The sequence below is a fragment of the Chiloscyllium plagiosum genome, chromosome 7 (assembly GCF_004010195.1).
Source record: "Chiloscyllium plagiosum isolate BGI_BamShark_2017 chromosome 7, ASM401019v2, whole genome shotgun sequence".
NCBI lineage: Eukaryota > Metazoa > Chordata > Chondrichthyes > Orectolobiformes > Hemiscylliidae > Chiloscyllium > Chiloscyllium plagiosum.
In genome coordinates, this window is record NC_057716.1 from 50,159,016 (window position 1) to 50,171,965 (window position 12,950).

At 38.6% G+C, this 12,950-nt stretch overlaps 1 protein-coding gene across 10 annotated transcripts in view; it reads left to right on the forward strand.

The window, feature by feature from the left end:
• Positions 1-12,950, forward strand: part of ubr3 (ubiquitin protein ligase E3 component n-recognin 3) — a 351,638-nt gene that overhangs the window by 125,516 nt on the left and 213,172 nt on the right. For all 10 annotated transcript variants that reach the window (XM_043693670.1, XM_043693671.1, XM_043693672.1 and 7 more), the window contains 2 exons: positions 3,237-3,322; positions 8,278-8,419. In XM_043693670.1, the coding sequence (XP_043549605.1) occupies positions 3,237-3,322; positions 8,278-8,419 (228 nt within the window). The remainder of the gene's footprint in view (positions 1-3,236; positions 3,323-8,277; positions 8,420-12,950) is intronic.

The following is a 12,950-nucleotide window of genomic DNA, read 5'->3' on the forward strand; positions in this document are numbered from 1 at the left end:
CTGTCGCTTCCGGTTGTCAGTTCCAGCTGTCCGTTGCAGTGGTCGGTATATTGGGTCCAGGTCGATGTGTTTATTGATTGAATCTGTGGATGAGTGCCGTGCCTCTCGGAAATCCCTGTCTGTTCTGTGTTTGTCTTGTCCTATAATAGTAGTGTTGTCCCAGTTGAACTCCTGTTGCTTGTCATCTGAGTGTGTGGCTACTATTATAGGACAAGCCAAACAGAGAACAGCCAGGGAATTCCTAGAGGCATGGCACTCATCCACAGATTCAATCAATAAGCACATCGACCTGGACCCAATATACCGGCCACTGCAGCAGACAGCTGGAACTGACAACCGGAAGCAGCAGATACAAATCACTATAAATGCCGGAGGAAAGATCACAGAAGCGCTTCACAGGAGGCTCCCAAGCACTGAGGATGTCATCAAGACAGGGGATGAAACGTCTGCAACACAAACTCGCAGCTCGGCGAACAGAACCACAACATTCCTTCATTCCTTCCTATTCTTAACTAATCCATATCTTTTTAATTGACAATTTATCTCATCTCTCAGAATTACTTTTAATAATTTGCCTGTTATGGACATTTGACTAATGGACCTGAGATTATTCAATCTATTCTACACTCACCATCTACACAGAGACTCTTACCCAGATACATACATACATAGATACATAGATACATACATACATACACACATGCACACAAACATGCTCTTACCCAGATTAGCAGTCCTTCAATTATCTGATATCATGCCTGTAACCAGTAAGGATTGAAAATAATGCTCCTGTCTTGCTTCTTTTAACAGCCTGGAGTACCTTTCATCCAGTGCTGGTGATTTGTCATTAGTTGATAATCCAGATCTTGTCCCTTGGGTATTGTAAGAAGGATAGAATGAAACAGTTGATACTGTGGGAGAGCTTTTTGAGACACTATTGTAAAGGATTGTTTTTACTGCTGGGTGTTAGAAAGATGAAGAAATAGCAGGATCTTCGCAAGATTGAGATCTAGCCACAAAAAAATGATTTTAGGATAAAGTAAGTTATTTTTATTCCTTACTTTATCCAAGTTATTTTTATTCCTTGGATTGTGCTGTGATATCACATACATTGATTACTTCTGGAATAATACTGACTGTGTGGAGGAGGGTTGCAGGCCGAAACCTTAAGAACAGATTATGCTAATTGTATCATAGAAAGTTTATGGATGCCTGACCTCTCCCCATTTGTGAAGGGCATGATTTCTGGAGCAGGGGAAGGAAGTATGGCTGTGCCTGCTTTTGGAGAGGATGCTCATGAGATATTTTATCGCGCTTCCAAGAATTAATTGATGACAAGATTTTATGAAAATGAAGCAGCAGTATTCTGGTCTTGGCCTTATTCCAATGTGATCTGTATCAATGAGAGGGTATAAAGAACCCAAATTCCTGATGCAATCATAAAAGAAACAACTGGGAAAGAATACAAAGGGAATATCCATGGGGAAAACTAAATTGTAGATTAACTGTACCCCAGATGTGTAATTGTTTTTGGTAAACTGTATTTTTGACTAACTGGTCTTGTTGGTCATCACTCTGAACAGAAGACTTGTAAAGTCCCAAGATAAAAGACAATTGATGGAATTTATAAGCCCATCTAGATAGTCTGATGAAATATTCAAGAATCTGAACCTTGCAGTCACCTTTTAAAATCTTGTCAAGGCTAGGAAATAGAAAATCTTCTTTGTTTGTTTCTTTCTGCAAATGCCAAATTTGTGTAAGGTGAGCTACTGGTATGGATTTAGGATTGGCTATCTGACAGAAAGCAGAAAGTTGGGATAAAAGATTCTTTTTCGGAATGGCAGCCGGTGACAAGTGGTGTCCCGCAGGGTTCAGTATTGGGGCCGCAGCTGTTCACTATATAATGATCTGGATTGAGGGGCAGGGGGTATTCTGGCGCCGTTCGCCAATGATACGAAGTTAAGTGGGCAGGCAGGTAGTACTGAGGAGGTGGGGAGGCTGAAGAAAGATTTAGGCAGATTAGGAGAATGGCTGATGAAATTCAAAGTGAGCAAATGCGAATTCTTGCACTTTGGAAAAAAGAATACAGGCATGGATTATTTTCTAAATGGTGAGAAAATTGATAAAACCAAAGTACAAAGGGATCTGGGAGTGCTTGTCTAGGACTTTATGCAGGTTAACTTGCAGATTGAGTGGTTAAGAAGGCGAATGTAATGTTGTCATTTATCTAAAGAGGTTTGGAATATAAAAGCAGCGATGTGCTTCTGAGACTTTATAAAGCTCTAGTTAGGCTCCATTTCGAATACTGTCTTCAGTTTTGGGCTCCACACCTCAGGAAGGACATGCGGGGATTCCCAAGGATAATCCTTGGAATAGTAGGCCTAACATATAATGAGCGGCTCAGTATCCTATGATTGTATTCATTAGAGTTTAGAAGGTTGAGGGGTGATCTAATAGAAACTTACAAGATAATGTATGGCTCAGAAAGTGTGGAGCTGAAAATGTGTTGCTGGAAAAGCGCAGCAGTTCAGGCAGCATCCAAGGACCAGGAGAATTGACGTTTCGGGCATGAGTCCTTTTTCAGGGCTCATTCCTGAAGAAGGGCTCATGCCCGAAACGTCGATTCTCCTGTTCCTTGGATGCTGCCTGACCTGCTGCGCTTTTCCAGCAACACATTTTCAGCTCTGATCTCCAGCATCTGCAGTCCTCACTTTCTCTCAGAAAGGGTGGATGTTGGGAAGTTGTTAGTGTTAGGCAGGGAGACGAGAACCCAATGGCACAGCCTTAAAATTAGAGGGGGGTCAATTTAAAACGAAAATGAGGAGACATTTCTTCAGCCAGAAAGTGGTGGGCTTGTGGAATTCATTGCCGCAGAGTGCAGTGGAGGCCGGGGAAGTTAAATGTCTTCAAGGCAGAGATTGATAAATTCTTGATCTTGCAAGGAATTAAGAGATATGGGGAGAGAGCGGTAAGTGGAATTGAAATGCCCATCAGCCATGATTAAATGGCGGAGTGGACTTGATGAGCCAAATGGTCTTTCTTCCACTCCTATGTCTTATGGTCTTATTTCTCTAAATTGTAATAATTTAATTGTATTAAACATTATATGTTTGTTAAATTAGATAATTTGATTTTGTGAATTATACTGTTATACAAGGCAGTTTCATAACAGTTTGTATATGTCTTTGTGTAATGGTTTATTCACTGCATTAATGCTTCATTTACTTTTATTTCAGGCATGACAGATGATGAAATCTTGAGAGCAGAAATGGTAGCACAGCTCTGCATGAGTGACAGAACACACAGCACATTGTTAGACTTGATATCCTTTTGAAATCGTCACATTCAAATTGGTTTTGTTGCTTAATTTGTTAGCAAGTGTAAAAATTGGTTCTAATCTTGTAGAAATTAGTTACCAATACTTCTGATTCCTGTTTTGTAATGTATAGTTTTCTTTGTATGTTCTAATTTTATTTTTTAAAGATAAAATATTCTCATCAAGCTGCTACTATACTGGATAGATTGACAATTGAAAATGCATTCTAATTTTGAGATTATCTGTTGCTAACTTTGTTCAATGTTAGTGAGTAATTCTTCATGTGGAAAATCTTGTGCAAATACTAGGGCATATAGGTTAAAAATAAAAGGTGATAAGTTTCAAGGAGATGTGAGAGGCCAGTTTTTTTTTAAACAGAGAGTGTTAAGAGTCTGGAATACACTACCAGAACAGGTGATGGAGGCCGATACAATAGCAGCAGTTAAGAGGTTTCTTGACAGATGTATGCATAGGCAGGTAATGGAAGAATATGAGGTAAAAGCTGTTTAGTTTGAAAAGACATCATGTGTTAGTGCGGACTTCGTGGGCCAAAGGGCTTGTGCTGTACTGTTCTTCAGATAAACTATTTCTGGTGGTCAGTCAACTTCCAATTTAAATCTCAAGTTTGATGACTGTTGCATACAAACGTTTTAATCTATCCGATACATTCATTTAAAAATGAAATTCTGCTGATACTGGAAATACTCAGCAGATCAGGCAACATCTGTTGAGAGGAGTAGTTAATGTTCCAAGTTTATGAATCTTTATCAGAACTAACAACTTCTTTAATTGAACAATCATATAAAGCCATGGAAGTTTGTTATTTGAACTCATTCATTTGTGTTGGTTTTGACTAAGTTCATTTCCATCAAAAATCATTTCATTCTGTTAGGGTTGTGTCTTGTATTTTGTGTGTTTAAACAACTGGTGACTGAAATGCGAAAGAGGTGTTTTAAGAACAGTTTTTGAAAGGGTGGGTGTATGCTGTGAAAGCACATAACCTGACAGCGATGGCAGTCATTAAGTAAACAACTGTTTGAACAAGTAGTAATTGAAGTTAAAGTTGCAGATGATTTAGAACCAAGAAAATATACACATGCAGCTTTTCCTGGCAATGAGAAGTTGATTGTCTATGGACTAGTGACCTGTTCTCAATGACAGAGATCTTTTTGCCTCTGTAATCAAAACCTACTGTAAACCTGAATAAAACCAATGCATCGCTCCTTCGTCAATTGTTGCATGCTGTGACTTTTAACGAATGAGTCAGATTTTTTAAATGAGTGTCTCTTACCAACCAGTGGAAGTATCTTGAGAAAGACAACTGAAGCAACATGTTGACCATCAAAAGAGTCATAAGGATCATCTCAACAACGGAACCCAGGAAAAAAAGACTATTGAATTATCTTTCCAGTTTTCCCCCTCTGTCCATCACCTATTTTAACCTGTCTGTTTGTGTGTGTGTGTGTGTGTGTGTGTGTGTGTGTGTGTGTGTGAGGGGATTGGAGTTTTAATGAGGGGTATTATATGCTGACAGTTTATAACTGTCTTCCAGTAGCTAGAGTTTATGTACTTGTAATCAGTAGTGATTCTTGTTTGGTACCAAAACCTGTTCTGTGCATTCTATCAATCTAGGCCTGAAATTCGGGTAAATTGGGGAACCTCGCATATTTCATAGAATATTGAACTTTTTTAAAGACTCCGGGAATAGCTCAGATTGGTTTCCAATGTACCGACCCCAGTGGGTCATAATAATTCATGTAGATAGGCAGTAGTCAATGATCACCATCCAGAACAAAACCTACTGCACAATTAAGCAGCTTTCCCCCCCAGAGATGCTATTAAAACTCCAACCAACCCTATTGTTCAAAGGTCTTTCAGTATTCCCTGGGCTCTTAATATGTCGATCTCAATTTGCAGCCTGGAGATATTTTGGTTGCCATTTTTATATAAGTCTGTCAAAGTTATATTCTTAATTCAACAAATAAATAAATTGAATGCATGTCCCCTGCTATGGAAATGTGCTTTGCAACTTCAGCAAAGCTTTCTGTGCTGAATGGTGTTGAAGTACTTTATTTCACCCTCAGGCTAATTTATCCCCAACCACTTTCTCCCACATGTCAGATTTCAGCCCTATTGATCTATTGTTTCTCTCCTTCTGAGCTTCCAAATGTTGTAACTTGTTCCATCCTGCATGTTGAACTCAAGATTCCAAACACATTAAGTCTGTCTTTTAACACAACTAATTCCACTTGTGTGTAGTTTTGGTCTCCTTATTTAAGGACGGATGTAAATACATTGGAGGCAGCTCAAAGGATGTTTATTAGTTTGATGTCTGGAAGGAGTGGATTGACTTATGAGAATAGTTTGGACAAATTGGCCTTATTTTCTCTGGAGTTTAGAAGAATGAGGGAAGAATCGATAGAATTGTATAAGATTGTAAGTAGCCTTGGCACTGTGGATGTGGGAAGGATGTTTTCTCGTGGGTCAGCCGAGAACAAGAGGGCACTGTTTTCAAATTAGAATTGCCCTTTCAGCACAGAGATGAGAATCTTTTCTTTGAGAATTGTAAAGCTTTGGAACTCTTTGCCTTAGTAAGCAGTGAAGGTGGAGTCAATACATATTTTTAAGATGAAAATAAATGAACTTTTCGGAAAGAACATAAAGGATTATTAATGTGAGATAGGAATATGGATTTGAATTGCAAACAGATCAGTCATGATGTTAGTAAATTCTAGTGCAGTTTTAAGGGTATGTACAATAACTGTGCTGGTTGACATTTTACTGCGTGTCCAGGAACTTAAAATTCACAGTTCTAATTATGTACATCAATAGTACAAAGCCTGTCAGAGAGACATTGGAAGGTGTAGTGTTTGTAAAGCCATCAGCCAAGTAAAGCTCCAACAATATGAGTTTCCTTATTGGGGCTGTTAATCTGGTTAAATCTGGGACCCTTAGCTGACAGATCAGAACAGGACTGTCAGAGGTTCTGTTCACTCTTGACAGCTAGATCAGCATCAAGGACTCTCCATATGTAAATAAAGAGTGACTTGGTGACAGGATATTGGCCTATGTGGAGTTATTTCAGGACACACACTGAAGAGAAAAATGTTTGTGTAAACTGAGTGAGAAGGAATCATTCTACTATGAACGTGAGAGACAAACACACGAGGAAAGGGAGGAACCAGTCAAGGACATCAAGTTGAGGGGTGCCAAGAGAATGGAATGATTACCTGAAGATCAGATGTTCTGAAAGAGGCTAATTCACCCATCTGTGGTGTTCTACAGAATCATAGATTAGTAACAGACAGGAGGAGCTTTTGTGACCCATTGTATCTGTGCTGATTCTCCATAAATATTAAGCTAGTGCTGTAACTCTGCCCCTTCCTCTTTTTCTCTTCTGTTGATTTGTAGCATTTTAAAAGGAATTGGAAATTAATTCTGCCTCTGTCAAGCTCTCAGGTTGACCCCAGGCAGTTGCTGCATTCAGTTTAGTTTATCATCCTGTTGTATTGGATTCTTGTGCCAATTACCATTTCAGTCTCAAAAACTCCTATACGTAGTATCTTAATAAAGCTTTTAAATTTTATCCTTTTGACTTTTCAGTTAATAACCTTCTAAAACTTTATGGAAACATTTGAAAGCTAAATAAAACTCATACCTTCATGCTATTGACTGAAAGCCACAAAAATGTTCTTGGAAATTAGATATGCTGTCTGCATAAACTGCAAATTCCAAGCTTAAGTAAAAACTTTAAGTGCCCTAAAAAAGGCAAATGATAAACTTGGATAAATGTTCTGTTTTTGAAGAAGAAATGACAGCTGAAAAAGATCAGAAGATGGGCTTAGAAAATTATTGAAAGCCAGTGACCATATTGCCAGTAGAGTGATTTGAGGTTTTTCAGATTGAGTTAGAATAAGGGAGAAAGAATTGAAATCAGCAGTGAGGCATAGTGATTTGTAGTGAGTCTGAAAGATTTGGAGGTGCTTGAAGTGTGTTGGAGTGAACTGATGATCCAAATTGATAATTTTGCATAGTTTTCCATTACATTGTGAACGTTAGAATATATAATGGTCAAATTAGACACCAGTGAGGCAGTAATCCAAGGCCTCGTGGGATGTTCTTAAGAGTATTGTTTTTTTAAAAAACTGTAATTGATTAACCTCCGGGATCTATATCATTTACTGTAATACTTTGATGAGGAAGTGGGAATAGGTATTGGTAGTTTCATGCTTTTTAACCATCTCCCGTATTGCATTCTAACATTCCATTGTCCTCTCAGTGGAAACAACACACTTGTTACTATTTTGATTTTGTTTTGGTTTTTGTGTATTTGTTTTCCTTAATCCCGACAAGTGTAAAATCTTGCTGCATGTGAAAACCCAAACAAGCCTGTATTCTGCCAGTTTGTAGCTGCTTTTATCAAGAACTATTCTTGAAAAATTGCATATTTTTGTTTTAAATGATACATAATAGTGCTGATTTTCTTGAAGCAGGCAATCTTTTACTGTAAAGGTATTTTTTCTTTGCCCATTAGCTGAAAAAGAATTTTACTTGCAAGTTGCCAAAAGTCAGGTTCAACAAATGCAACATTAGCTTTTCAGCATTAATAACAGCTTCTGCTAATGCTCTTTAGTTTGTTTGGGGGACTAAGGAAGAAATAGGCCTAAAATTATACGTAATTGGAATGATTCATTAAAGCTGATGATGAGGGACTTATTTTCAAAATTGTATTCACTTGTTCAAAATCCATTTTATTTCTGCAGTGGTGTGGAGCTGCTGGTGTTGGACTGGGGTGGACAAAGTCAAAAGTCATATGACATCAGGTTATAGTCCCAACAGGTTTATTTGAAATCACCAGCTTTGGGAGTGCTGCTCCTTCGTCAGGTGAAGTTCACTTTATTTCTGCTAACATAATCTTGAAACTTCTCCCCGTGAGTCATTTTTCTTAACTAAATTTGTACATTCCTGAAAATCCCAATCCAAAGAGTGGGATTATTCCAGGTAGCTACTATTTTGAAACTATGCTTTCTGCTGTAGCTGATTTTAAAGCACCAGTCTTTGAACCAGGAGGTTCCATGCAGCAGGGGATGTACACACCTAAAGGTATGTGGTTGTTCTTAAAGTTGTTTTATTTGAAACTTGGCAGATATTTTAGGAGAATGGTTAACTTAACATGGCTTGAAAAATTTTAATACAAGTATTGATTTTTTGTCAAGAATTTTAGATTGTTCTCATGTTCTTTGTTGCCTACAGATGGCATTTTGTAATCGTTATTAACATAAGTTATTCTGGAAACTTCCTATTATAAAAAGTGTAATCTACTTGCACATATTCCTTACTTGAGTTATTTGCTCATTTTTAATTTGTTAGACTAGATGTAATTCACATATGTAATTTATCAAATTTTTGTTCTCACTTGTTACAGATAGTTTCTTGTATTTTAGCATTCTAACATGATATGCTTATGTTTATCACTCAACATAGAACCAGTTTCGATGTGAATTAAATTCCATTTGGAGTTCAATAGTTTGTATTTTCACCTTTTAGTATTTTGCGTATTTTATTGCTAAATGATCACATTTGCTCGAGTATTTACAATTCCGAAACAGTTGTACAGAGACAATCATCTTATATTTACATTTATATGAAATATGTAAATTTTTGTGTTTTCTTTATTGTGCTGTAAACTTTATTGTTTGATTGACGGGGTGAAGCATAAATGTGAAGAGGGGAGGTGAAAAGTCAAGAAAAATGTAGCAAAAGCAAAAAGGTATACAAGTTTTTCACCCACAGAGTAGATGAGCAATATAGACAAACAGAATTTTGTGTTTGATCTTTTATTTGTGCTGTTACCTTTTTGGATTCTGTTCATTATTGGTTTATTCAAACGTAACAATTTTCATTATAAATTTTAATGGATCACAATTATTTACGATATGTAGTAATGACTTGGATGAGAAAAATGAATGTACTATTGTCAAATATGTGAATTATGTAAAAATATGTGGAAAAGCAAGTGGTAAGGATGACAGAAATACTCTGCACAGGATGTAATCAACTAGGTAAAAACAATGACTGCAGATGCTGGAAACCAGATTCTGGATTAGTGGTGCTGGGAGAGCACAGCAGTTCAGGCAGCATCCGAAGTGCACAGGATATAGACAGGTTAAGTGAGAAACATTTGGTGGATGTAATATGTGGAAAATGTGAGGTTTTACTCTTCAGAAACAATAGACAACTAAATATTATTTAGATGGGGGAAGACTGTACAATGTTATAAGAGTCCTCAGGAGAGGCAAATAGTATATTGGTCTTTATTTCAAAGAGAATGGAGTATAAAAGTAGTAGAGTCTTGCTAAAACTATATAAGGCACTATTTAGACCACACCTGAAATAGCGAGTTTTGAGAAGATTTGTAGCTCAGGTTGAGGATCTGGATGTAATTTTGCTCACTGAGCTGGAAGGTTCGTTTTCAGACATTTCATCACCATACTAGGTAATATCATCAGTGAGCCTCAGGTGAAGCACTAGTGTTATGACCTGCTATCTATTTGTGTTTAGGTTCCGTTGGGTTGGTGATGTCATTTCGGGTGGTGATGTACCTATTCTTTTTGAATACACTATATAGGTGATTTTCCTCTGCTCTTTGTAGTTACTCAGTGCTGCAGTGTGTGGTAACGTAATTTTCGTATGGTGACGTCACTTCCGGTTCTTTTTCTCAGAGATTGGTAAATGGGATCCAAGTTGATGTGTTGATAGAGTTCTGGTTGGAATGCCATGCGTCTAGGAATTCTCATGCCTCTGGCTTGCCATTGGATGGATGTGTTGTCCCAGTCGAAGTGGTGTCCTTCCTCCTCTGTATATAAGGACGCTATTAAGAGTGGGTCATGTCTTTTTGTGTCGAGATGATGATCATGTATCCTGGTGGCTAGTTTTTTGCTTGTTTGTCCAATGTATTTGTCCAGTGTTTGTGACCATTCTTGGGTATTTGTCTGTAGAGGGTCTTTCAAGTTCATTAACTGCTGTTTTAATCTGTTGGTGGGTTTGTGGGCTACCATGATGCCAAGAGGGCTGGGTAGTCTGGCAGTCATTTCTGAGATGCCCTTAATGTAGGGGAGAATAGCTAGGATTTCTGGATGCCTTTTGTCTGCTTGTTTGGATTTGTTGCTGAAAAATTGGCAGACTGTGTTCTTTTTGAATGCGCTATGTAAGTGATTTTCCTCTGCTCTTTGTAGTTACTCGGTGCTGCAGTGTGTGGTGGCTCGTTGAATAATATTCTAATGCAGCTTCATTTGTGGGTGTTGGGATGATTGCTTCTGTAGTGCATATGTGTTGTTTTCCTGTAGACGCTGGTTTGAAGTTCTCCATTGGCTGTTTGCTCCCTGTGACATGTAGGATTGGCGGTTTGTTGTTGTTTTCCTCCTCTTTTTGTGACTTTTATGCCAGTAAGGATATTATTGATGGTCTTGGAGGTTTCCTCTAATTCGTTTTGTTTAGTGATGACAAAGGTATCATCCATGTAGTGGACTCCCAGTTTGGGTTAGGTGGTTGACAGAGCTGTTTTTTCGAGTCTCTGCATTACTGCCTCTCCTAAGAACCCAGATATCTGAGATCCGGTAGGTATTCCGTTTGTTTGTCTGTAGGCTTTGTCATTGAAAGTGAAGAGGGCGGTAAGGCATAAGTCCACTAGCTTGACGATGTTGTCTTCACTGATGAAGTTGGTGGTGTTTCGTGTGTAACTTTGGTTCTTCTATAGTGTAGTCAGTGTTTCTTTGGCCAGTTTGATGTTGATGGATGTGAACAGGGCTGTTGCATCAAAGGAGACCATGATTTCATCCTCTTCTATCTTGCTGTCTTTGGTGTTCAGGAAGTTTTGGGTGGAGTGAATGGAGTGGCATTGTTCTTCTATTAAGTGTTTCAGTCTTTGGTGTAGTTCCTTGGCTAATCTGTATGTTGGTTTTCGGGTTAGCAAGACTATGGGTCTGAGGGGGGCTTCTGGTTTGTGAATTTTGGGTAGTCCGTAGAAGTGTGGTGTGTTAGATCTGTCTGGTTTCATTTTTTGGCAATCTGTCTTGATTAGTTCTCCAGATTTCTGAAGTTTTTTTGAGTAGGGCTGTGGTTGGGTTCTCTAGTTGTGGGGTCGGGTTTGTCACTACCTGTTGGTAAGTGTCACTATCCGCAAGCAATGAGTTCACTTTCTCAATGTAGTCTGTTCGGTTTAAAATGACTCTCAAGCATTCTTTTTCTGCAGTAGATAATGTTTTTATCTTTTATGAGTCCTTCTAGTGCTTTCCTTTCTTGTGTACTGTGTGTTTCCTTCCTTTTTCTGCTTAACATTGGTGCAACTGTCTGTCTGAAGGTTTGCTAAGTTTCTTTTGTGAGTTTGTTGCCTTTCTGTGTTCTTTCTAATACTGTTAAGAAATTTCTGTTGTCCGCATCCTGGAAGCTGTAATTTACTCCTTTTATGAAGACGGCTTTTTCAGTGTCTGTTAAGGGTCGGTCAGATAAGTTTTTCATCCATGCTTTTTGACTGTCTGTGTTGTTATTTTGTGTGAGTTTGTTGAATTTTTTCTGCACGTCTAGTTTTTCATTTTGTGTTTGTCACTGTCTAATACCTATGGCTCGTTCTACTGTGCCTGTCCATTCATGGTCTGTCGTGTGAGTGATTAAAGGTTTTGGCTCAAAATTGTCCAGTTGTATTTACGGAGTCTGTTGTGGTTATCGGTAATCATTTCTCTAAGCATTCTGCAGCCGTTTTGCTCTATAATTCTTTTGATAAGTGGGGTGCTAAGGGAGGTTTGAATTTAAGACATTTTAGATAGAACATTTCCTTAGGAAGTACAGCTGTTCGGAAGTGGCGCTGTGTCGGATAGTGTTGGTTTCCCATTTTCAGGCGAGTTATTGTGCCTTTGGAGAAGATGTGTAACTCAGGTTGAGGTTCTGGATGTAAGTTTGCTCGCTGAGCTGGATAGTTCGTTTTAGGATGTTTTGTCACCATACTAGGTAACGTCATCAGTGAAGCACTGGTGTTATGATCCGCTTTCTATTTATCTGTTTAGATTTGTGATGTCATTTCCTGGTTCTTTTTCTCGGGTGGTGGGGTTGGCAAAATGTCTGAAAATAAACCTTCCAGTTCAGTGAGCAAACCTGCATCCACACCTGAAATATTTTTAAACAGTTTTGGTCCTCTTATAAGACCATAAGACATAGGAGTGGACGTAAGGCCATTCGGCCCATCAAGTCCATTCCGCAATTCAATCATGGCTGATGGGCATTTCAACTCCACTTACCCGCATTCTCCCCGTAGCCCTTAATTCCTTGTGACATCAAGAATTTATCAATTTCTGCCTTGAAGACATTGAGCCTCCACTGCACTCTGCGGCAATGAATTCCACAGGCCCACCACTCTCTGGCTGAAGAAATGTCTCCGCATTTCTGTTCTGAATTTACCCCCTCTAATTCTAAGGCTGTGTCCACGGGTCTTAGTTTCCTCGCCTAACAGAAACAATTTCCTAGCGTCCAGCCTCTCCAAGCCATGTATTATCTTGTAAGTTTCTATTAGATCTCCCCTTAATCTTCTAAACTCCAATGAATACAATCCCAGGATCCTCAGCTGTTCCTCATATGTTAGACC